We start from the raw sequence: 27,389 nt of genomic DNA, 5'->3' as shown, positions 1-27,389 counted from the left end.
CTTACATTATTGTGAGTTAAAGTCCTCTAATAAGGAACACTTTTAGCATGCTGTTGAAATTTGTTAACAGGATAAGATTTAATAGTCTTTGTAAACCTTTAAAGGGAAAAACTTTCGTAGGATAGATTTATGATTAAACATTGTAACCTTAATTGGATACACTTTAAAACTATAGCAGTGAAGATTTGTGGGTGTCATCCCCATGCCAGTTTTACGTTCTCATTGGAGGGTTTCTAAGTAACCAAATATCTTGTGTCATGTGTTACATTTACTTTATGCTTTGCATGTTTTGATGTAATTAGCTATTTTAGTTTACATGCTATATGATGAGATGGATGTATGGTGAACCTTTTAATAGTTAAAGTTTTGAAATGTTGATTCACTGCCCCCCTCTCATTATTTAGTTTCCCATTGTTATTTCCAACACTTTTTGATAGAAATTTCATAACAAGTTGAGAATTATACATCAAGTTGGCAAAACCTTGATGTGTTGATTCTCCATTGCCACTTAAGAGCATAGTTTAGTTTACCATGATCCTACACCAATATATGTATATATACATATGTATACATATACACATATAAATATATATGTATATATGTATATATGTATACATATAGACATATATATGTATATATGTATATATATGCTAGTATATACATGTATATATATTTACACAGATGCTCGTGCGCGCACGCACACACACACATATATATATAGACACACATACATACAAACATGTATAAAATTGTAGCTTAACATCAACAAACTAAGAACCTAGATATTCATGTGATATTAATTGAGAACATACACACAAACATGTATAAGGTTCTAGCTTAACATCAACAAACTAAGAACCTAGATATTCATGTGATATTAATTGAGAACATTTTTCATGGGTGAGGTGATAATGACGGAACACCTCCCCCAAAATATTATTATAAATCGTTCTAAAAGCTAAAAAGGAGTGTGAAATCGTTATGTCATTCGAATCTAGAACGAAGTATTCAGCCATATCTACCAGGACAGTTAAAACTACGTGAATCGGAAGAGACGTAGTGTACATAACTTGAGAACATATAGGTGAATATATATTTATTTACGAGAGCATGTGTTTTAAATTGCTCCTTGTCTCTTTGTTGCGGCTTCTGGTGAATTATAACGTGGTTCATAGGCAGACCTGGCATCCCATCTATCTATATAAACCTCATCACCCCTTAAAAATTTCCCAAATCAATTTCTGATTGCTTTCATGGCTGCCTTTCCGAAAAGGTTTGGCTCGACGCTCGTATTTGTCTTGCTGCTCGGCATTCTTACTGACTTCTCTTGGGTATATACGAAATTTGAACTGTCTCCTTCCATTTGGATTATAATAGATAGTCTTGTGATCGTAATCCCAACAAGAAAATATGTTGTTCGTTTGTGTTTGCAGGGAAAAGATGAGGAGGTGATCTTTATAGTTGAGCAACCTGTAGAAGAGGGAAGCGTGCTGAAGATTGTGGGAACCAGTTCCGAATTGGGCAATGGGATCATTTTTGATGCTACGATCATGACGAAGGAGTACGATGATGTTTGGAATCTCACTGTGGTACGTTTGTTTGTTTCCTCCTAATCTATTCTTCACCTCATAGAATATTATATCTATAGCTCACCTAACGATCTCTTCTTGTTCAATATTTACATAGATGCTTGCTGTAGGAGAAACGTACGTACTGAATTTAGGAGTTGACAACTGCACATGTAGCTCACATGAGCCCTACATTCTTGACTTGCAAGATGAAATCAATAACCCTGTAAATTTAACCGGCTACTTCCATTGTAGCTCTTGCTTAACTCCAAGCCCACCCCCTCCAAGCCCGAGCCCACCACCACCCAGCCCAAGCCCTCCACCGCCTAGTCCACCACCACCTAGCCCAAGCCCACCACCACCAAGCTCAAGCCCACCGCCACCTAGTCCAACACCACCAAGTCCAAGCCCACCCCCACCTAGCCCGAGCCCACCCCCACCCAGCCCAAGCCCTCCTCCACCAAGTCCAAGCCCACCCCCACCTAGCCCAAGCCCACCACCACCAAGCCCAAGCCCACCGCCACCTAGTCCACCACCACCAAGTCCGAGCCCACCGCCACCTAGTCCACCACCACCAAGCCCAAGCCCACCGCCACCTAGTCCACCACCACCTAGCCCACCCCCAGCAGCTAAGGTGGAGGTGACATTTGTTGTTGAGCAGTCCGTGGGCAGTGGAGTGTTGAAGGTTGTGGGAAACGCTTCCGTATTAGGCAACGGAAACGTTGATAATGCTCCGAACATGACGCTAACCGGTGACAATGTTTGGGCTCTCACAGTGGTATGCATATTAATTTTGTGCGAGAGAGTATTTCTATTGTTTTGGTTTCTCATAATGCAAAACCTGAGTTGTCGTAGAACTTTATACTCATTGCACACTTTTGTTTGTTTTTTAGCCATTGACTGCAGGGGAAACATACGAGGTGAGTTTGACTGTCAATGATTGTTATTGTACTGCAAATCATACCTATCATTTCACGGTGCCTACAGAAGAACCTCACGATATTGTGAACCTAGATGACTTCTTCGATTGTAGCCCCTGCTTGGGCTCAGATTCGAGCAAATCGATGATGTTCACTGCCATTCACAGTGTTGTTAAGATGTTCTATAATTTTAAGCATCTTGTCTAAGTAAATTGTTGGGTCCTTTTATGGTCACTATTATAAATAAGTGTTATAGTGTGCACCTTCCCATGTTATGTTTATGTGTATGAGTGGAACCATAATATATGTTATATTTAATTTATCTATGAAGATTAATCTTATCAAGTTGTCTAGCTAGGTTTGTCAATTGTGTGGATATTATCAAATATAGTTAAGATATTTATGTTATTTTTCAAAATAGTTGAAAACAATTTGTGTGGATGAAATCTAATAAAACTTAGGCAATGTCTTATTAATGATAAAGATTCAAAATAATGACCAAGTATGAGACATGAAAGATCAACAGGAATGTTACTAATGGGAGAAAGAATATCGCTAAAAGGTTAGTTTTCAAGGACCCAAGATGTGTCAATGTAATTATGGTCTTCTTTTAAAGGAATGAATAATAGGGCATCATTAATCTAAACTTTATTTAGTGAATAATCTTGGCCATTAGAATTGCATCGATTAGATTGAACTCTTAATAGATAGCGATACACAATTATAACTTAGATCCAAAATATTAATCTTTTGGTGCAAATTCATAATGGGTATATTTATGATACTAAAGATCACCATTGTTTCAAGAAAACATAGAGGAAAATAGATATCATTTGAACCGTATATTTCTATTTCATATAATATTTCAGTAATGTACAATATGTATGGATTGGAGAATCAGTGTACTAAGCTCATTGAGAGGAACAAAATTGATGAGCAGGTTAGATCCTACCAAAATGGGGTGAACCCTGCATATTACAATGGAGAAAGGACAAAAATCCATAAAGGAATATAACCTACATAGAACAAAATCTAGATCCCTTAAAGATACTATAACCATAGCATAATAGAACATGAAGAAAACAAGGAGGCTTTGAAAACCTTTTGTAATTCCAAATGTATCATAGACCACAAGGACAAAATAACATAGTGCAGATGTTTTGATCTTGCCTTAGAAAAAAACACTTTTTTTTTCCAAAACACCTTGATATAATTGCTATAAAGTTCATCAACTTCCAAATGCTGACTATGAGGGAGAGAACAAAGGCCCTCTTCTCTTGGCTATACCTATTAAAATTTAGCATTGAAAAGTCCAGCTTGCTAAGTAAAAAATCCACACCAGGCTCAATGTATTCATTGAATAGGGAGAGATAGATTAGAAACCAATACTTTTTTGGGAAGGGAATCAAGGTTACAGAAAAGGTGGATGATATCCCATTCGTCAATACATGCAAGAGCTAAGAAAGAGAAAAAAAAGCTAACAATGTCACTATTTGTATGTCAGGTAAAACTAAAGTTAAGAAAACTCTCATCAACAACCCTAATGATGGTAATCCTATACATGTCACTGATAGGTTGAGTATCTAACTCCATCACTCTCATTTCATAGAGCCTCTAAACACAATAGTTTGCACTTCACATATATGAAATATAATTATTGTAGTTTCCATTTTAACAATATTTATTTGGTGTTAAGGGGAAGGCTATTTAGTGCATCATAAATACCCCTCTTAGTGTTGAGGGGGAGGGTATTTGGTATTAAGGTGGAGGATATTTGGTGTTGACGATGTACTAAATATCTCTCTTAGTTATCTAACATCATGTACTTTTATTTCAACTTTTTAAACTTATATATGCTCATGTACTTTTAATTTTCTATCATAGAATATCAACTCAAATTTAATCAAGTTAACATAATAATAAATAAATAGGGTATTTTAGAGGTGAAATCAATAAAAATAACCTCCAAATGAATAGGATAAAAATGTTAAATGGTTTGGAGAAATAAATGAAAAAAATCTTATTGAAATAAACTCATTGTGATACAATATAAAATTTAGAGAATTATCAATATGTTATTTAGTTTTGTAATGTAAATCTTGACATTCATTACCAAAAGAATCATGATATTTGTGATACATGTGAAATGAAGGGCTATAAGATATTGAATATGTTCCTTTTTGTGTTTAGGTATATCAATCATCTTAGTAGGAAGAATTTTAGGTAAAATTATTCCTTGTTTAATAATAAGAGGAAAGGATATGTTGGATAATGTGTCACTAAGAGATGAGATTCATGATGATCATATGAAGGTTGAAGAAAGTATTATTGATCAATCACAGGAAAGCATTTCTCCTGATAGTTTAGAAAATATGTTTCTCAGTAGTGAATAATCCTTTCAAACCTTTTCTTCTAGTCATGAACAAATTTTGAATGAGACACAAACATCTAATAAGACATTTTCTTCTAACATTGTTAAAATAATAGAAGCATATCATCTTGTGCTACAATACTTACAAGAGGCTAATAAAAATAAAGAAGTGTATCTTACCCCACAAATGATTCAAGACATAAACAAATGCATTATGATTTGGTCATGGGAAAATATGGATAGAAAGAGTTTAGTTCTAATGATCTTGTATACTAGTTCTTGAGGAATCCTCTTCATTGTTAGAACTTGTCTAGATGATGTTTTTATCAAAGGAGAAAGAGTTATCTTTTATTCTACTCTTGGAAAGGATCAAACAGATGGTCAAATGGTAGGATATGGAAATGTGAGTGGACCTAATTTGATAAGTTATACTTTATTATCTTATTTACAGTAATAAAAAAGAAACACTAAAACAAAATCTTCCATCATAAATGAATTAGGCCTTGGAGAAATATGTCATGATGAGATGATTAAAACATGTGACAAAAAAGGATTTTATGATGATGTTGTTTTGAGAGAACTCTCTTCACATGATTACCAAGCTCAAGTTAATGCTCCTTATCAAGTGGTCTTATCAAAGGATATGTACTCCAAGATGGGAAGAGTATTTTCTTCTTCTTATGAATATGATCTAATGTGTGTTTAAATAAGAGAAAAAGAAGAAATACATCATGAGGAAATCTAGTTGGATAGGGATGATTATCCAAATTGGAATAATTTCATAGAAGATGCAAACTCAACCATACCAATAGAAGAGAAAGAATGCCTAGTATCAAAGGTTAGTCAAAATTTCCATGATGAGTTATCATCATAAATCCAAGTAGAGTGCTTTTCAAATAGAAGAGAAGATAATAATTGAATTCAAAATCTTGGAAGATTATTACTTCAGCTCTTTTAAATGATGTCATCCATGATATGCAATAGGAAGTAGACTTGATTCTATAGAAAAAGGTTTTTTGGGAGGCTTGGTTATTGAATATGTGAACCTTCCTGAAGAAATGGTATGTACTAAAAATACCAAAAGAATCATTAAAGAAGAAAGAGTAGCAATGATGCCACATATACATAAAAATTTTCACTTGTTGATACACCATGAAATATATTTTTCTCTATCATAGAATGGATTGCATGAGTATACATGGAGTCTCTACAACATAGGGATACCCTCCATGTACATATTCTAGTTAGGAGTTTTTGTTGTGTGTGCTCTATTTTTGGCTTGTCTTTTTCTCTACTAGAACCTTTTAATGTTTCCTCTTTGAGTGACTATATAGCCCAATTTAAAAAGAAATGGCTTCCCCTGCCTCTAGTTTCATCCTACATCCTTTGCAATCCTTGTCCCTAGATAGAACTAGTTATTTCCTTGGTATTTACCCTACGTAGATTTCAAAAGTTCAAGTCCAATATGTGAAGGGGCATATAAATTAAAGTCTTGAAAGATATTCTAATTTATCAATGACTCTATGACCTTGGTGTCTCCAAATCATCTCAAGCTTTGTCCATCATTTCAATTTTTTGAAATTTGACACCTTAGTCCCAAACTATTATAGGTTAGTAAAGGCCCTCAACAAACATATTTTTGATAATAATAAAAATTAACCTATAAAATATTAAGAAGTTAAGAGATGGGATTTGAAGCGTGCATTTTTTCTTCCATTCTTAAACCTCATTACCTAAAAAGGATTTTAAAAAACCTCCTCAATCATACATCTTGAACACCAAACCTTAACCTCCAAAACTAAAATAGTTTAAGCTTAAGACCCAAAACACATGTTTTGGAGATTATTCTTAACTAGTGTTGCCAAATCATAGAGGTTAAATAATTGAGAGGTTAATAAACCTCTATAAAAGTTAGTTATTTAAACTAGGAAACGGTCACATACCAAGGCTTGAAATGAGATGATTTTAAAATATCCAAGAATTATGTCATTTGTCCCAAGATGGGAATTATGAAATAAAGTGTAGAAATCTATTGAAACATGAGTAATGGATGACATATATTCCTAATAATGTTTAGGAAATGGTTATAGTTATTTTCATTCAAGTGATAGATAATAGGAAAATGGGTATAAGTGTGCCTTGGATTTAATAATAAGACAGAGAAAAATTAGACAATATGACCTAACATTGGGCCTTGAATTCAATGAACTTTCATGACATCATTCACATTGACTTATTTTCATTTCAAATTGGGAGGAATTATTTTGACCCTAATTGATAAAATTACAAATCTAGAAGATCACTCATTAAGTAATTGGCAGAGCTTTTCATGTGAATGTCAATGTTATCTTAAGAGATAAAGTAAGTGGTTGGAAATTTCAAAGGTTCAAATCTTCCTTTATTGAGTAGAAATAATTTGGTAAAATTTTAAATACAAGAGAGTTGCAATTAATCGAAATGACATGTGGATGCATGTTTAGGAGCTATTACGAAAAATGACCCAAACCAACTCCTTAGTACCCAACCAAATAGAATTAAATCATCAAAGATAATTATTATATCAAAAAATAAAAATTTACAACATATGAAATTCCAAAAGTATTTTTTGAAAATTAATTAAATCATGCAAAGAGTGACCCATCCATATCAGGAGTTAATTAATTATAACAATTTAGACCTTGAATGAGCCAAGAACTACATGGATAAAGGATTTCCCAACCCATTAGTTAATTAGGAATACATTATGTCAAAGACAAAAGAATGTGACGCCTGAAACATTTGCAACATAAAAGATAAAATCCTATGTAAAACATAATCACCTTGCAATAATAGATTAGCACAGTCATAGATAAGGGTATTAAATAAATAAAGGGATCATGATCTACATTCGTCAAGAAAAAAATTGTCAATGACTTCCACCATAAACCTTAATCATTTAAACACTACATATTTCAAACATAGTATTAATATCATGAAGATTGGTAGAGTAACAAACAAATATAATCGTAGCACAGATATTGTTCAACCCTTACATCTATCTAAGAAAAGTTCAATGAATAAGAAGATAAGAGAAATAAAGAGTAAATTTGATAACATTGAAACACTTGAAAAAACTTTGTTGCTTTCACTTTTCCATACACAAAAGAAGTTGCAAGAGCCATTGAAATTTTTAGGTGTAGATACAACATCAAAGAAGAGAATATTTTCTAACATGCAAACTGATGTGATTGAAATTGTTAAACAAGGTTTAAGAAACATAAGAAAGAAGTCTTGAACTAAAGAGAAGTCAATGGAAATAAAAGTGGCGTTGATGTCTATTGTAAATAAGAATATGACCAAAAATAAATAAATATCTTCAATTTCATTTGAAATGGGTTTTAGTAGGAAAATAATGATATAATATGTTAGGAGAAGATCAATCATCGATGACAGTACTATGGAAGGCAATTGGGAAATCGTGTGTAGAGGACCTCTTTCTGATAGGATTGATGAGGGATTTAAAAATTTAGTCATATCATTTTGGATTGATAAAACTCATCCTTTACCAAATATTTGAGATGTGATCAGGCATAGGATTGCATTTGGTCAATATGAAAATCACACAAAACATTAGTTGGACACAACACAACATGAGATATATTTGTTTTTTTTAGTGAACATCCTAATGAAAAATTGGGCAAAAATTGTTTGAAAGATTGAAGCCATACTTTGTGAGGTCAAACAAATTCTTTGAAATATGTTGGTGTTTTCATCATATTGAATTTGATCTCCACTATAAGTTATTTCAAAAGTTTATAGAAGACACATATGATTTTCACGTAGCTCCTCCTAGTAGGCGAAGTGAGTTTATATCATCCATGTGAAAAAAATAGATGATCCAATTGTTCAAATAAATTGGATCAAAGGATTATGTAAAACATGTGGTGAATTGACTCTATTTCCTTTTAAAATTTAATATATTGATGTACTAAAAATGGTGAATTGCAAAAGTTACAAGTATGTGAAGAATGAAACAAAGTTGGGGAAATAGATAGAGGCTGGAATATGTTGAAGAGGAGTTACCTATTGTAACATTTATGGATAGATTTAAGAATTTGATTTAACTTATATTCGTCAGACATTTTTTGCAAAGTGGAAAGCACAACAATTTAGAACTTTAAGAGTTAATTTCCCACTTGGAGTGATTGTATCAGTCATTGATTTTGTAGGGAATTATTCCTCTATTCATAAAAAAGAAATTCAACTAGATTATTTGTTTTCAAAGTAGGTCACTATTATGGTACATGTTTTCTATGGAGATGCACAATTAGATTTTTATCGTGTTGAGAGTACACTTGAAGAACGAGTCATTAAAAAGGAGTAGATCACTTTTGTATAAGTGATAATAAAGAGCATGACATTCACTATGTAGAACATTGCTTCAATATGTTTTTTTCCTATTTGAAAGAAAAAGACTTGAATATTGATAGACATTATGTTTGGTCTAATGGTTGTGTTGCACAGTTCGAATTATTTTAGACCATTTTATGCATTATGTAGATATCATCATAATGAGAATATAAAATACATATGGAATTTCTTCAAGAGTGGGCTTGGAAAAGCTGAACATGATGGTGTTGGAGCTTGCATCAAATGTATTCTATGAAGTATCAAATTAATTACCAAGGAGTTCATATAAATAATGAACATGACATTGTTGAATGGTTTAAGACACATTTTGCATCAAATGAGTTTGGGACATCATCAAGAACGAGTCGATAGGTACCATATAGATTCTTTTGGGAGATAACAAGTATTGATGTGTAAATTTATTTAAATGTTGTGAAATTAAATTTTAAAATTTTATTTTTAGATTTTATCTTCATTCGTTGAAGTTTAAATTTAATTTTTCTATAATTTTGTAATGAACTTTTAGGTATTAATAGAAAATACATGCATGGTTGCAAGAGGATAGAAAAGACATGTTCCTTACATTTTATCATGAGTAGAGCTAATCACAATTGGACATTGAAGAGAACAAAATAGTGATATTTTTGTGATAGTTTCACTAAATAAGACCTTAAGAATGCATCAACTAAACACACAGATATACATGTGTGTGATTTTCAGTAACACTTGATATTACTGATACGTTTAATAAAGATGATAAATATTGTGATGGTATTCCATTGATTTCTGATGATTATAATCATATCTCTAGATTGGTAAAAGTGCTTAAGTATCATAAAAATAATCTTAACTTGTTATTTAATTATCAATGAATTGTCTTATATAATGTGTATACACATGTATGTATACTTGTTCTACAAGAGGTGTCTTTGTAGTGATTGATGAGCCTAGAAATCATGAAAGTTTTAGTTATTATTTATTGTGATCTACTGCAGAGAGGACAAAGTTATATGACCCTGAAGAAAATGATTAAATGTTGTTCCCCATAGGTATTATAAATAAATGAATTTATATATATCTAGGTAACTTTATATCTACCAAATTTTAAGATATTTGAATTTGTGGTGTAGCAACTATTGTGATACAGGGAACATATTTGAAGCAAAACCAAATAGTCCAACATGGAATACACTTTGTTGATTATCAATCTAACAACAAATTTTTGCAATACAACCATCTAGTTGTGCCATTGGGTTTTATGTACATCTAGTCAAATTTAAGCGTTTACATTGCAAGTGGGGAGTAGACAATGAAGATCATAAGAAGATATTACATGTTATAATTGTACATCATAGTTGAACTAGGCCTTAAGATGGTCTAATTTAATTTAAATCAAATTTTAGGACCTTTAAATGTTGAAATTTTGTTAATATTCATTGATTTGACGATTAGAAGGGATGTATGTTATATTAATCTAATAATATTGTCTTATCTATTAGTTCTTCTTAAGATATATTTTATAAAAATTTCTATTAATTTAAAATTGAACTTGGCTTGATATATCAAATTTTAGGACTTTTGAATGTATACATTGTAATAATATTAGTTACCATGGATGAAGGTTTTTAAGAATATTATATTTTCTTAAAAAAAATTAAAATAATGAATTGGCTTGCCTACTCTTCGGTATTGGGTGTGATGTACTACAAGGCTTTCTCACAAGGAATATTCCTTCTTAGGACTTCCAAAGGTCAAATTCAAGACCTTGCTATTTTATTTTTTCTTCTTCCACTTTGGGTCCAGCTAAGATCTAACTCCTTCACCCTGGTACATCAACTTTACAAAGAAAAATGAGAACAAGTGCTATTATGAGACTTTACTACACATTCGGCTTACCAAGTCCACGTGAAATTTTGGAAATGCAAGAAATATTAAAGGCTTCCATCAGCATTACAACATTGATATGTGTGAGTTTGGATCAACCAACAGTTCTACAATAACTAAAAATTAATATCTCAAACAAATTTCAACTAGATGTTGTTATTAGCACATTAAAATCACAATCATACCAAGGTCATTTCACACCTTATATAGGTGTTTTTAACCTTTTATGGTCATGCTAAAACCCCTAACTAACTCTTTGCCCTCATTTTCAACTTTGCAAGAAAAAGTTGCAAAAGTTGCAAAATTACAATTTTGCAACTTTTGTGATTTTGAGCAAATTTTGCTATAACTTCAAATTCTTAATTATATGAGTTCACCAAACTTGGTAAGGGGTCCTATTAGGTTGATTTATATAGTCCAAGATGGTTTTTGACCCTTGGTTAACTTTTCTGCCACTTTGGTCAACCTAACCCTTATTAAGCAACTCATAGGTATAATAGCAACTTAGGAGAAAAAGCCCACTTAGCAACTAAGTTAACCTTACCGAAGGACCTAATATGTCTTAATAAACCATTAGTGATGTGGCTAGAATAATTACAAGAAAAAATGACAAGAAAGAAGCATTAGGTACAAAGTAGACTACCTAGTGTTAGAATTATTTAGAATAACTGAGAGGGGGGAGTGAATCAGTTATTCAAGGTCCAATGATGTCCAATAAAACTTTTTCTACAAATCCTTAATGGCACATAACTGAAATTATCATGAATTCAATTAAACATTAAACAACCATGAAAATTAAACATACATCACACCATAATAGTAAGGATTTGATAACCTAGAAACCCTCCAAGAATAAGAAGGTAAAACTAGAGTGGGGATGATACCCAGAAAATAACTGTGCAATTGATTTCAACCACTTCTGATGCTCTTCATTGTTAAAGGCTACAACACATTGTTAAATGTGACCTTGTTAAAGTATTTAAGAACATTCAACTTGGAATGTCACCCTGTTCAAGGATTTACATAAAGTTGTTAGGCTCACCCAAGTCGATGGGATTTTCACTCACCTTCTCAAAAGAATCTTTCATCCCTCTCCAACGATCTCCTATCCTCCTCCTAAGCATCTCTTATCCTTCTCCTGGGGATCTTCTATTCTTTTCCTGAGGCTTATCCACATAGTTTTTAAGCTAACCTAGCAATGTAGGGTTTTCAATATCTAATACAATGGTAAGAAAGTATTAGAAGGTTTTTGACTTGATACAGATTGCAACCCTAACTGTGCAGATTTCATATCACTCTTCAATTCTTTTCTATGCTTGGCTTCTCTTCCTTGCAGTGTTGATAGCTTGTTCACCCTTCAACATCTGTCTCCTTGAGTTCTTCCACTCATTATGCCAATACAATCTCTTGTCACTTGATCAACTCAGAGTCTTGATGCTCTATTCTTACTCCTCTTGGCTTCTTCGCATGATAACACTTAGGACCAATTCCCTCTCTTGCATGCACACTTGATCTCTGACCTATAACTCCTTATAAAGAAGTTTTTTTCTTCATTTCCCACTCAAATCTTAATTTTCTCTTGAGAAAACAGTATTGTTTTTCCCTCCAAATTGTTTCTTCTGGAAACTTCATGATAAATCCATTAGCATTTGCCTTGGATTGGTTTGCATGGATAACATAGAATTCTGTGACATCTAATGATCATTCATAACTTCCAACTACTTCACAAAATTTGATGTAAGAACCTTATCGCTGTTGATCTGGCGAATCTTGTCTTTAACAAATAATGCAACAAATCGACATTATTGGTTTACTGATGCTCAACACCTTCTATGTTACTCGGCTTCTTAATGTTATTTAATGGCACTCGGCACCTGAAGCTTTTTGTCTTTGCTCAGCACTTGAAAACTTACTTGGAATCTATTATCTTTTTCTACTACTCAGCACCTAAAGGTTTTTGGCTTTGCTCGACACTTGAAAACTTACTCAGCATCCATTATGTTTTTTTGCTAGTCAACAACTGAAGGATTCTATGTTACTCGACATCTGAGTAATCACTCAGCTTATACTGAAGTTGAACTTGCTCCTCTTGAAGTAAGAATCTATTCCACTCTTAACTAGCTTTCTTGGTTCTTTCTAATGAGCTTAGTTAATCCTTACATCTTTGATGTATCTCACTGTGTCCATCCTCTTAGAGTATGTCATCAATACATCATTTTATCAATGGCTTAGCTGATCCTTATACTTCATTACATCATCATAACTTCAACATTTCTCTAGGTACTCTAGTTATATCTTATTGATTGCCACCTCCTTGTCAATCAACCAATTAATAGTATTTGGATCATTAAAGCAATTGTCATTCTTGCAAGTAGCAAGTTTGACATCAATAACAAAACAATGATTGAAAACATTCTTTACCAGTTCCATTATCCTTCATTCATGATCTTTTCAATCATTTCCAACAATCTCCCTCCTTGGAATTGATGTAAAACCAAATTGATCAAATGATTAAGCTGATCAACTTAGTTACCACCAAAATTACATACATTTCCTGCTTGGTATATAACTAATACAAAATGAATCCTTTGTTATGCTTCTCCTTCTGTACTGCTGCATCCTTACCCTGTATTCTTGATCTTTCATCTATATCTCCATATATATCTCCCTCTTAATTTGTATTGATCGATATATATCTCCCCCTTATGTGATATTGATCTAATCAGTTTCTCGTATATCTCCCTCTTTGACATAAATGCAAAAGATGTAGCATCTTTAACATGCTAAATAGAGACTTTGCATCTTCATGTTTTTCTCCCTCTATCACCATACTTGTGACTGATCTGGTATTTTTGCTCCTATTTTCATCCTCTGCATCACACTTCTTATATTTCAATGATCTACTCTTGTTGATGCAGGGAAACTTCTATGTTGCTTTAGACTACTTGAGTTAGGGGCATTACCCCCAACTCACCTCTAAGATATTCATATGCATCCTTGGGCAATGGTTTGGTGAAGATATCTGCAGTTTGTTCCTTTGTGTGAATGTACTCCATCTTCACTTGTTTGTCTTCCACCATATCTCTAACATAGTGATACTTGATTGCAATATGCTTGGCTTTTGCATGCATTACTGGATTCTTGGATATGTTTATAGCACTTGTATTATTACAATATAGTGTCACAGTTTTAGTTACCTCTTCTTTCATTCCTTTCAATAGATGTTTAAGCCACACAATGTTTGTGCAATTGACTACTATTGCAATGTATTCTACTTCTGCAGAGGACTGAGATGTGCATGTTTTTTTGTTACTAGTCCAAGTAACTAGCCTTTTTCCTAAGAATAATGCTCCTCCACTTGTGCTTTTTCCATCATCAATGTTTCCTCCCCAATCTACGTCTGTGTATGCATTGAGCTCAAACTTCTCATTATTTTTGTAATATAATCCAAAATCATTAGTTCCTTTGAGATACCTCATTATCCTCTTTACTGCCATGAGATGATTTTCTCTAGGATTGGCAGAGAATCTAGCCACTGTACCAACTGCTAGTGCTATGTCTGGTTTTCTATGTGCAACATATTGTAGTTTTCCAATCATGGATCTATACATTGTTTGATTGACTTTAGCTAATTCATCATTTTTAGATAGCTTATGTCCTATTGCCATTGGTGTGCTGACTGGTTTGGAGTCTTCCACTCTAAACTTCTTGAGTACCTCCTTGATGTATTTTGATTATGTCACAAATATACCATGCTTTAGTAGATGTACTTGCAATCCTACAAAGAGTTTGATTTTTCCAAACATAGACATTTCAAACTCATGTTTCATTTTGCCAGCAAAACTTTTCAACAGTACTTCCTTTCCTCCAAAAACTATATCATCCAAAAATATTTGAGATACAAGAATATCCTTACCTTCTTCTAATTTGATGTACATGTTGCTTTTATCATTAGTTCTTTCAAATCCTACTTGTATCAAATACTTGTGAAGTCTCTCATACCAAGCTCTAGGGGCTTGCTTCAATCCATATAGAGCCTTATGTAGTTTACATACCTTATTTTTGTTCTTTTCATCAACAAAACCTTTTGGTTGCTCTATGTAGACTTCCTCTTCAAGTATACCATTCAGAAATGTGGACTTTGCATCCATCTAATAGACTTTAAATCCTTTCAAGGCTACATATGCCAGTAAGGTCCTTACTCCTTCCATTCTGGCAACTGGAGCAAAAGTTTCTCCATAATCTAGACCTTCTTCTTGTGCATATGATTTGCAAACTAATCTTGCCTTGTTTCTTGTGATTTCACCATTCTTATCTAACTTGTTTCTGAACACCCACTTGGTTCCAATCACATTCTTGTCAGCTGGTCTTGAGACTAAGGTCCACGTCTTGTTCTTCTCAAATTGTTCTATTTCTTCTTTCATAGCATTATACCAGTCATCATCTGTTATGGCTTCACTTACTGTTTTTGGTTCCATTTTGCTGAGCATACATGTTTCATTTCTGAGTCTATTCCGTTTCATTGGTCTTGCCTCTTTATTTCCAATAATTTGATCTACAGGATGATTTCTTCATACATACTTTGACAATACTGGTTCTTTCCTTGTTTGCATATTGTCTCTTTTAGAATTTGATTCTTCATGTATATTTTCATCAGGTATTTGTTCATTTTCTTCATGTTGGTTGTTCTCAAAGTCTGAATAGACATTTTCTGTATTATGTGGCTTGGCTTCTGAATGTGTCTATTGTTCAACATTTATTGTCTGTGACTTGACAGATACTAGATTATGTTGCTGATTGTCATTCTGAGTTGCAACTTCACCATTATTAGGTATACATTCATAAAAGTATACAAAGGTCTTGTATTCCTCTGCTTTCTTAGTTTTTTCAATATTTTGAACTTCTACAAGCTCATCAAAATTCACATTTGTGCTTTCTACTACTTTGTTAGTGTTAACATTCAAGCACTTATAAGCTTTTCTTCTAGTAGAATAACCAAGAAATGTGGCTTCCTCACTCTTTGCATCAAACTTTCCATTTCTAGACTCTTTATATATATAGCATTTACATCCAAATATTTTGAAATTTTTTACATTAGGAGAATGCCCATACCATAATTCAAAAGGTGTTGCATTTGTACCTTTCTTGACTTGAACTCTATTGAGTGTGTAGACTACAGTACTTACAACTTCTCTCTAATACTTGAGTGCAACATTTGAATTCACCTCTTCTATCAAATCTGAGACATTTTAGGCTCTTTCCAATTTCTCTCTCAACTCTGGCCAAGTACCATTTGAACATTTGGAATGCATCTAATTTTTGTTTCAAGAACATGACTATCATCATCCTCGAATAGTCATCTACAAATAGCATTATGTATCTGTCACCTTTGTAGCTTTGTACTTCTATAGGACCACACAAGTCAATATGAACTAGCTTTAATACTTCATTAGAAGTATAAGTCTTACTTTTGAAAGTTGACTTGGTCATCTTCCCTAGTTGGCATTGTTTGCACATGATGTTATCAGGTTTCTTTAACTTTGATAGTCCTTTGACTTTCTTCATTTTTCTGATGCTTATCAGATTGTCAAAATTTACATGACATAGCCTCTCATGCCATAACCATACATCATCAATTTGAACAATAAGACAAGAAGAATCTTCCATGTCAAGGTAAAAAAAATTACTCCTAGTCTGATCACCTTTTCCTATTAGACTTCCTTGAGAATCATAAATCTTAACAATTCCTTTTTCAAATTCAACCTTACATCCTATGTTGCCTAACTGTGAGACACTTAAAAAGCTATAATTTAGTCCTTCAACATAGTATGCATTATCACATGATATCTTTTTAGTAAGCCTTATACTACCTTTCCCTTTGATCTCACATGGTTCATTGTTACCAAATCTAACACTATTTCCTTCATATTGAATAGAGGAAATGAACTTACTTTTGTCTCCACTGATGTGATGAGAGCATCTGTTGTCTATGAGCCATCTATCATTCTTGTTCATGTAGGTTACAAGGGCAGTTGCTTCTTCTTCATCTGATTCATCCCTCATAGCCACATAGACTACTTCATCATCATTTTTGTCAAAGTCTTCTTCAATAATGTAGCATCTTTTGCCTTTACCATTGTAGTCCTTTTTTTCCTCTTTCTTGTTCTTGATGTTGCCTCCATCCTTGTAATTTTTCTTTTGTGTGCATCTAGCTACAATGTCACCAACTTCATTACAATTGAAACAAATGATTGGTAGCTTACCTTTGAATTTTCCTCTTACTCTGTGAAATCTTCTTTCTAGTAATGCCTCCCATTGGTTTACATCATATTCATTAGTGTTGCTGTCATTAGATACATACTTTTCTTTTCCATTCTTTTTCTTTTTTTCCACCTCATCATTGTCTTTTATTGTCATCTTAGCTTTGAATGTAGATTCAAAGTTTTCTGGCTTGTAGTTGTCAAAGTTGGATAACTCAAAGGCAGTGAGTCTTCCAATTATTCCTTCAAATGTCACTGTCTTGCCTGGTACACACCTTAGCTCTTGGATGGCAGATATTCTTATAGCATATATGGGAAGCAAAGTTCTCAAGTACTTGCTGCATACTATTTTTTCTGCTAACTATCCTCCTAGGCTTCTTATGACACTAACTACTTCCTTCATCCTTGCACTGTATTGAGCAACATTCTCTCCTTCTTCCATTTTCATATCATCAAATTTTCCTCTTAGGCTTTCTCTTTTGGCTCTCTTGAAATTGTCATCTCCTCCATAGATTCGTGATCATGTATTCCACATCTGATGTGAAGTATCACATCCTTTGATGTCATCATACTCGACATAGCTTAGTGCTGAAGCAATATCTAACATTTCTTGATTGTGCTCCTTCTTCTTGCTCATATCATCTATAGTGAGGGGTCCTGTAGGGTCTATATGATCAACTATAATTGAATTTTGTGCATAGTCACCTATTGATTTGAGGTGTAGCTTCATCAGACTTTGCCATGCAACAAAGTTATCTTTGTTTAGCTAGAGAACTTCTCTCTTGGACATCTTGATCTTCCTGCTACTAGTACCTTGAAACAAATCAGCAGTGAGCTCTGATACTAAATGTTAGAATTATTTAGAATAACTTAGAGGGGGGGGGGGTGTGAATCAGTTATTCAAGGTCTAATGATGTCCAATAAAACTTTTTCTACAAATCCTTAATGGCACATAACTGAAATTATCATGCATGCAATTAAACATTAAATAACCATGAAAAGTAAACATGCATCACACCATAACACTAAGGATTTGATAACCTAGAAACCATCCAAGAATAAGAAGGTAAAACTAAAGTGGGGATGATACCCACAAAATAACTGGGCAATTGATTTCAACCACTTCTATTGGTCTACCCTGTTAAAGGCTACAACACATTGTTAAATGTGACTTTATTAAAGGATTTAAGAACATTCAACTTGGAATGTCACCCTATTAAAGGATTTACATAAAGATGTTAGGCTCACCCAAGTCCATGGGATTTTAAGTCACCTTCTCAAAAGAATATTTCATCCCTCTCTAAGGATCTCCTATCCTCCTCCTAAGGATCTCTTATCCTTCTCCTGGGGATCTTCTATTCTTTTCCTGAGGCTTATCCACCTAGCTGTTAAGCTAACCTAGCAATGTAGGGTTTTCAATATCTAATACAATGTAAGAAAGTATTAGAAGGGTTTTGACTTGATACAGATTACAACCCTAATTGGGTAGATTTCAGATCACTCTTCAATTCCTTTCTTTGTTTGGCTTCTCTTCCTTGAAGTGCTGACAGCTTGTTCACCCTTAAAGATCTATCTCCTTGAGTTCTTCCACTTGTTATGCCAATGCAATCGCTGGTCACTTGATCAACTCAAAGTCTTGATGCTATGTTCTTAATCCTCTTGGCTTCTTCGCATGATCACACTTATGACCAATTCCCTCTCTTGCACGTGCACTTGATCTTTGACCTATAACTCCTTATAAAGAAGTTTTTTTCTTCATTTCCTGCTCAAATATTAATTTTCTCTTTAGAAAATGGTATTGTTTTTCCCTCCAAATTATTTCTTCAATAAATTTCATGATAAATCCATTAGAATTCACCTTGGATTGGTTTGCATGGATTACATAGAATTTTGTGACATCTACTCATCATTCATAACTTCCAACTACTTCAGGAAATTTTATGTAACAACCTTATCACTGCTGATCTGGTGAATCTTGTCTTTAACAAATAATGCAGCAACTCGGCATTATTGGTTTACTGATGCTCGACACTTTTTCTGTTACTCAGCTTCTTAATGTTATTTACTGGGACTTGGCACCTGAAGCATTTTGGCTTTGCTCGGCACTTGAAAACTTACTCGACATCCATTATTTTTTTCTACAACTCAGCACCTGAAGGAATTTTGGTTTCCTCAGCATTTGAAAAATTACTTGGCATCTGAAGGATTCTGTGTTACTCAACATCTGAGTAATCACTCGGCTTATACTAAAGTTGAACTTGCTCGGCTTCAACTGAGAATCTGTTTGGCTCTTAACTAGCTTGCTTAGCTCTTTCTAATGAACTTAGTTAATCCTTACATCTTTGATGTATCTTAGTGTGTCCATATTCTTAGAGTATGTCAGTAATATATTATTTTATTGATGGCTTAGCTAATCCTTATACTTCATTACATCATCATAACTTCAACTTTTCTCTAGGTACTCTAGTTACATCTTATTAATTGCCACCTCCTTGCCAATTAACCAATTAATAGTATTTGGATCACTAAAGCAATTGTCATTCCTAGAAGTAGCAAGTTTAACATCAATGAAAAAACAATGATTGAAGACATTCTTTACCAGTTCCATTATCCTTCATTCATGATCTTTTCAATCATTTCCAACACCTAGGTACTCCTTCACTAGGGTAGCTGCGAATGATGGAGGCTCTCCGCGGCTGGAACAATGGTGTCAGTAGGGTTCACCTACCCATCCAAAGATAATGGTGCTGATGATTTGATGCCAAGAATAGTAATTTCAAATTCATGCTATGATGCACCTATGAACTAAGGCACACTGCGAGTTTTGATAGCAAGCGAGATCGTTGTGCTGAATCTAGATGGAATGTGATCTCTCAAAAATGAGATAGGTTATTTTAAGCCTTGGCATGAAAATCATGTAGTATTCAATGTTTTATCAATAGGCTCCATGAACTTTGAGTTATGACCCTCAGAATATTGACCTCGATACACACTTAGAGCACCTTGGAGACTCTTTAGTATGAGGTGGTTGTAGATGATGGAGGCTCTCTATGGCTAGAACAAGGGTGCCATTAGGGTTTACCTGCCCACTCAGAGATAATAACACTAATGATTTGATGCCAAGATCAGCAGTGTCAAAGTACCGTTGTGATGCACCTATGAGCTGAGGCAAACTATGAGTTTTAGCATCCAACGAGATCGCTATGTCAAATCTAAATGGAATATGATCTCTTAAAAATGAGATAAGTTAATTTAGGTCTCAGCATGATCATAATGTAGCATTGATCATTTTATTGATATCCCTCATGAACTCTGAGGTACAACCCTCAGAAGATTGACCTTGACATGCACTTAGAGCACCTTGGAGACTCTTTAGTAGGTGGTGACCGCAGACGATGGAGGCTCTCTGTAGCCAATACAATAGCTTGACTAGGTTTCACTCACCCATCTATAGCTAATGGCACTAATGATTCAATGCCAAGATCAGCAGTTTCAAAGTTATGTTATGATGCACCTATGAACTGAGGCACATTGTGAGTTTTGGCATCAAGCAAGATTGTTATGTTGAATCCAAACCGAATGTGATCTCTCAAAAATGAGATAGGTTATTTTATGCCTCAACATGGTTGTTCTATATCATTGTACATTTCATTGATAGCCCCTACATGCTCCAAGTTAAGACCCTTAGAAGATTGACCTCAATACACACTTAGAGCACCTTGGAGACTCTTTGGTATGGGGTGTTCGTGGATGATGGAAGCTCTCTATAGCCAAAAAAATGGTGTCACTAGGGTTCACCCACCCATCTAAAGCTAATGGCACTGATGATTCAATTCCAAGATTAGTGGTTTCAAAGTTACAATGCGATGCACCTATGAACTAAGGCACACTATGAGTTCTAGCATCGAGCAAGATCATTGTGTTGAATCCAAATAGAATGTGATCTCTCAAAAATAAGATAGATTATTTTAGGCCTTGGCATGACCATCTTGTAGCATTCAATTTTTCATCAATATCCCCCATGAGCTTTGAGTTATGACCCTTGGAAGATCAACCTCGACATGCACTTAGAGAACCTTGGAGACTCTTCACTATAGGGTGGTCGCAAATGAAGGATGACTTCGATGGCTAGAAAAAGTGTGTCACTAGGGTTCACCTACCCATTTAGAGCTAATGAAGCTAAGGATTTGATGCCAAGATCAGTGGTTTTGAAAGTTATGTTGTGATGCACCTATGAACTGAGGCACAATACAAGTTTTGGCATCGAACAAGATAATTGTGCTGAATCTAAATAGAATGTGATCTCTCAAAAATGAGGTAGTTTATTTTAGGGCTCAATATGACCATCATGTAGCATTTAGCATTTCATCAATAGCCCCTATGAGCTCTAAGTTATGACCCTCAAAATATTGACCTCAACAGGCACTTAGAACACCTTGGAGACTCTTCAGTATAGCGTGGCCGTGAATGGTGGAGTGTAATGTCCCGCCAAGGTATCCAAAGAATTAACCTAAAGTTTCTCTAAGTTTGGTAGCATTTTTTTTTTTAAACATGAAAGTTAAACCATTCACAACATACATATAGTAATGGAAGAAATAACAAGCATTCCATTGAAATTAATGTAATAATCATAATGCATGCATGAAATGTAGAGTCTAAATAATCACATCATAAATCAACTGAATCCATAGCACAATATCTGATAGTCTCAAAATAATGCTACTAACCATCAACATATAACTAGTCTAATAGAGTTCGGCCATGATAGCAAAAATGTGACCAAGGGGTAGGCACTACATCCACCCCCCCTAGAATTAGGCTTACTCCTGGAAGCCTACATGAATGATAATACTGAAGAACTCACTTTGTAGGTCCCATTGAACCCTTTCTCCCTGTAGGGGAATATGATTCCACTAGTGACACTACAACACACTTAGAGCAATATGATTTTGGTTTAATGATAAACTGAAAACCATATTGATCCAACATTCATTCTTCTAACAACTACTAAAATAGATCCTCTAATACATTCTAAATAAGAGCAACATAATGCTCACAAAGATAATCAAAGGCATACTACTTTAAAATATAGATAAAAGATACGTGTTTTGAAAATAGAATAAGTTTCAATTTTCAGTTTTACCGATGTTTAGGTTTTTAGTATAATTTTAGGTTTGAAACCTAAGTGTTGAAGTATGAAAAATATATAAATAATAGTTGAAGTTTTGTTTCAAAATACCCAGAGCTCCCAATGTAGAAACTTAGGCTCTAATACCAAATGCAATGCCCCACCAAGGGATCCAAAGAATTAACCTAAAGTTTCTCTACTAATTTTGGTAGCATTTTTATTTATTTTTAAACATGAAAGTTAAACCATTCACAACATATATATAGTAACAGAAGCAATAACAACATTCCACTAAAAGTAATGTAATAATCATCATGCATACATGAAATGTAGAGTCTAAGTAATCACATCATATATCAACTGAACCCATAGCACAAAATCAGATAGTCTCAAAACAATGCTACTAACCATCAACATATAACTAGTTTAATAGAGTTCGGCCATGATAACAAAAATGTGACTTAGGGCCAGGCACTACATGGAGGCTCTCGATGGCAAGAATAAGGGTGTCACTAGGATTCACCCACCCATCTAGAGCTAATGGCACTGATTATTTGATGCCAAGATTAGTAGTTTCAAAGTTACATTGTAATGCACCTATCAACTGAGGTACACTGCTAGTTTTGGCATCGAGTGAGATCGTTGTACTGAATCCAAACAAAATGTGATCTCTTGAAATGAGATAGTTTATTTTTAAGTTTCAACATGACCATCTGATAGAATTTAATATTTCATTGATAACCCCCATTAGCTTTGAGTTAAGACCCTCAAAAAATTGACCTTGACACACACTTAGAGCACCTTTGAGACTCTTTGGTACAAGGTGGTCGTGAATGATGGGTGCTCTCCATAGTCGAAACAAGGGTGTCACTAGTATTTACCTACCCATCTAGAGCTAATGGAACTAATGATTCGATGCCAAGATCAATGGTTTTAGAGTTATACTGTGATGCACCTATGAACTAAGGCACACTGGGAGTTTTGGCATCAAGCGAGATTGTTGTGCCTAATCCAAATGGAATGTGAGCTCTTAAAAATGAGATACAATATTTTAGGCCTCAATATGAGCATCTTGTAGCATTCAACATTTCATAAATATCTTGCACAAGCTCCAAGTTAAGACCCTCAAAAGATCAACCTTGACACACCCATAGAGTACCTTGGAGACTCTTCAGTACGGGGTTGCAATGGATGGTGGAGGCTCTCTGTGACTGAAACATGGGTGTCACTAGGGTTAGTATCAAGAAAAAACATTATTTTTTTTATCTCTCTCAAGTTTTTGGCATTGGGTGCAATGCAAGTTTGGTTTTAGTATGTATTAAAATCATCATTTTTTAGGTCCCTGCACATAAATTGCATTAAGTAAAATCATCTTTGTTTCTTACATTAAATCAACAAGTTTATATTACAATATCTCAAGTGTTTCATCATTATTAAAACAATACACAACTACCAAAAATTGTAGTGTCAAAAATAGAATAGATTTTTCATCGTTCTGCTCCTTATTTAGTTTTTATCTTCATGCATGGCTATTCTTCATGATATACCTACATTCCAATATAATAAAAAAGATTAGTAACTTATTTTATTAAAAAAGATAATCATCGGTTCATCAAATCATTATGAATAAAATAACATAAGAATTAAATATACCTAGTCAAGTATTCTAGTAGGATCCTTTCTCTGTCTTAGGGTTTCCAATATGGCTTCATGATTAGCATTAGTAATAGTAAAAAGTTCTTTTAATTTTGGTCTTCCTTGATGCTTCAACAACTTTATATTTGTTGCTATAATAAGATGTGAATATATAAGAATTTTTTTGTGCTTTTGATAGTCTTCGAATGCAGGAATTCCATTCCTTCTAAGCATGTTTGTTTGTAGCCATGTTCCAGCTGTTGAGATAATGGGTGTTGCACGCATTGCATAATATTGTTATTTTATTATTTTATTTTATTATCTAATGTTGCATCTAGATGGACATGCAACATGTAAATATTCCCATGAAACATTCTTGATGAGTTGTATTGTAACATTGTGATAATATTTTAAGTAATTATTTAATATTGGAGAAAAGAATTAAATGCCCAATATTAAATGGGGGGTCAGTGGGTTAGGTAGCACATGGTTTTAGCACATGGTTTATGTAATACCACTTAAAAGTTTTGTGGGACTTGCTACTATATAAGCAGCCACAAGGGTAGTAGTTGTAGAGTAAGAGTGAGAAAGGCAAGAGTCGAGCAGAACAAGGCTTGATAGGTTAGCCAAGGGAGCATTTGTGAAGGTTGAAAGCATGGCATCAGATGTGTGGATTCATGCTTGTTCACATAGTTTTCTCGGTTGTGGCTATGGCCATGAAGGCTTCCATGGTTGTATTACAATGGTATTTTTTGCTGAATAATACATAGTGATGGATGCTTTTGGAGGCTAGATTTTTCCCTCAATGAGGGTTTTCTAGGGTATATCATGTGTCACAATGTTGTGGGTATGTTGTCTATTCTCTTGCATGTGGATTTTAATTCCCTATTTATTTCAAATCTATTGTGGGTTATGTGGAAATGGTTATATTCTTTGTTGCCAAGTTTCCTTACAAGTGGTATCAGAGCTATGGTTTTATTATTTGTAACCCTAGATTGAATCCATGGAAATGGATGAGAGGATAAAAGAAAAGGACAAGATATATGAATGATTTATTGCAGATCTAAGGGTTTTGGGTTTGCTGTTATGATGGAATGTTAAAAGATTTGAGAATGTGAAATTGTTGGACAAAATGATTTTTTGGATGTTTAAATTAAAGGAGGGTTTAGGGGGGTAGCACGTAGAAATGACCTCATGGGTAAAAACAGACCTCACCATTGGATCCAGGTTGACATTTCCATAAATTTTGATATGTATTATGCCCTAGTTTGGCCATGTTCAGAGGAAATGAAAGAGTTTTTCAGTTTCAGCTCGTGATGGCCATCAAATTTAATCTCGTCAAAATTTTTGTCACAAAAAAATAAAATAAATAAAATAAAATATTGCAATGAAAATGGTAAAAAGATTGTCTTAGTAAAATGATCATAACTTTCTCTCAGGATATCAGATTTTGGAGTTCTTATAGGCGTTGAAAAGCTAATTCGGAGCACTACAACATGATCTAGGTTTGGTTCTATGTTTTTGAAATTTTGGTAGGTTTTAAGAGCCCTAAACTTAGATTTTATTTATTTTGAGCACAGATTAGGGCATAACTTGGGCATACAGAGTCAGATTTTGGACTTCAAGTACTCAACGAAAAGCTCTTAGAGAGCTCTACACATTGGTTTAGATTTGGTGCAAGTTTGGCATGATTTATTTGTTGATATATTTATCTGAATAGTTTATGGTATATTTTGACTATGGTAAAATTGCGAGTTTATGGCATTGGAGATTTAAGTTTTAATGTCATTGTATATTCAAGTTTGGTCTCATGATGATATGATTATCAATGCTTGATTTGGATATGTATGATTACTATTTGGATCTACAAGTTGTATAGTGATCCCAATCACACTAAAAATAACTAGGACAAAAGCAAGCTAGTTGTCATATCCAAATGGTCCATGTACTAGAATCAAAGCTCTAAAATGAATGCTTTTTTGATGAGTCTCTCACTGTAGTATAATATGATCTATCACCTATGGACCCTTGCTCAACCAACCAAAAGAACCTATCTACTATTGAATCAAGAGTCCCCCCATGATAATGTTGAACTACACCAATCAACAATGCTATGCGCATCAAGAAGTTATGCTCCTAAAATCTTCAATTGCTCCTTAACTAGAGCTCTCTTCACACATGTCCTTGCTCCATCATGTTCCCCTTTTCCATGGCCAAACTCAAAAAAACTCTAAATATGAGGCACCCCCATCTCTATGTGCATGCTAGACACAACCAATAAAATATGCAAGCATTCTTGAATTGACCTAAACAATTATCTTACCAAATGATATATTTATTTATAGCAATTGCATGGTCCTATAAGAAATAAAAATAATTCTCAAAATAATGTTGTACAAACTCATGAGAGTGAGATCTATCATCACCCATATAAAAATGGTACTCTCTAATAATCTTCTAGTTATCTTCCAGAATATCAAGGGAATGTCTATACATTATATGGACAAAAATAGCAACATGAATGGAGTTGTAATAATGAGATTATGTATTATTTTGAGGCTGCAATATGAAGTTCTCAGCAAAGTCAACAACTAACATAATAGTACCAATGGGAAAAGTCTTCATACACATTCTAAATTTTTGATCCAACCACTGAGACCTATGACTATATATTGCATACTTGTAGAAAGGATTGTCTTGAAATCTGAAATAAAACTAGCCACACTAATTTTTTTTGCAACCAATTCACATCTAGATCCCTCAACCCCACTCTTCAATGTGTATTTCACCATTTCCTATACCATTTTTTTTACTATTTTCTTCCCAAGATCTTGTTTGCACCACTCATGAAAACATGTGGCAAACTTGGATAAACCACCACATTCTAAAAACTTCTCATTTACGCAAGCATTTCTATAAGAGAAACAAATATCAACTCAATGACATAAAAATTGATTTAGCAAGTCTCTTGATGATTTTGGTAGAGCACTAGCACCAAAGTTCTCCAACATTTCTTTACTATCAAAGTAGAATGGATAGCATAATAAATGATTATAGAAAACTCAAAATTATATTTGCAACATGTATTCCAAATTTTAGGTGGCACACAATAAAATGGCTTCAAATATTCAAAAGCCTTTTGCAACATATGTAATATTGGATGACTCTCTCTAAATTGTTTGAACAACATAGTTTGACTTACCTCCAAATAATGTTTAGGATGTGGTGTCAAGT

At 33.9% G+C, this 27,389-nt stretch overlaps 1 protein-coding gene across 1 annotated transcript; it reads left to right on the top strand.

Annotated features, from left to right (window-relative positions):
• Positions 1-1,218: 1,218 nt before the first annotated feature.
• Positions 1,219-2,906, top strand: LOC149546673 (uncharacterized). Its single transcript, XM_089791315.1, has 4 exons — positions 1,219-1,331; positions 1,434-1,589; positions 1,687-2,346; positions 2,462-2,906. Exons 1-4 carry the CDS (start codon positions 1,254-1,256, stop codon positions 2,693-2,695), a joined length of 1,128 nt encoding a protein of 375 aa, XP_089647441.1. The 5' UTR covers positions 1,219-1,253; the 3' UTR covers positions 2,696-2,906.
• Positions 2,907-27,389: the final 24,483 nt, after the last annotated feature.

Source organism: Cupressus sempervirens, chromosome 7, assembly GCF_028749045.1.
Source record: "Cupressus sempervirens isolate cs-2001-9-10 chromosome 7, ASM2874904v1, whole genome shotgun sequence".
Lineage (NCBI taxonomy): Eukaryota > Viridiplantae > Streptophyta > Pinopsida > Cupressales > Cupressaceae > Cupressus > Cupressus sempervirens.
This window is presented reverse-complemented; position numbering and strand designations above follow the sequence as displayed.

Bases quoted from the DNA above. Each gene is read 5' to 3' on its own strand.
- LOC149546673 (XM_089791315.1), top strand. From the start codon at position 1,254: ATGGCTGCCTTTCCGAAAAGGTTTGGCTCGACGCTCGTATTTGTCTTG. The intron at 1,332-1,433 runs GTATATACGAAA...TTGTGTTTGCAG, and splicing joins TTCTTACTGACTTCTCTTGG to GGAAAAGATGAGGAGGTGAT. The intron at 1,590-1,686 runs GTACGTTTGTTT...ATATTTACATAG, and splicing joins ATGTTTGGAATCTCACTGTG to ATGCTTGCTGTAGGAGAAAC.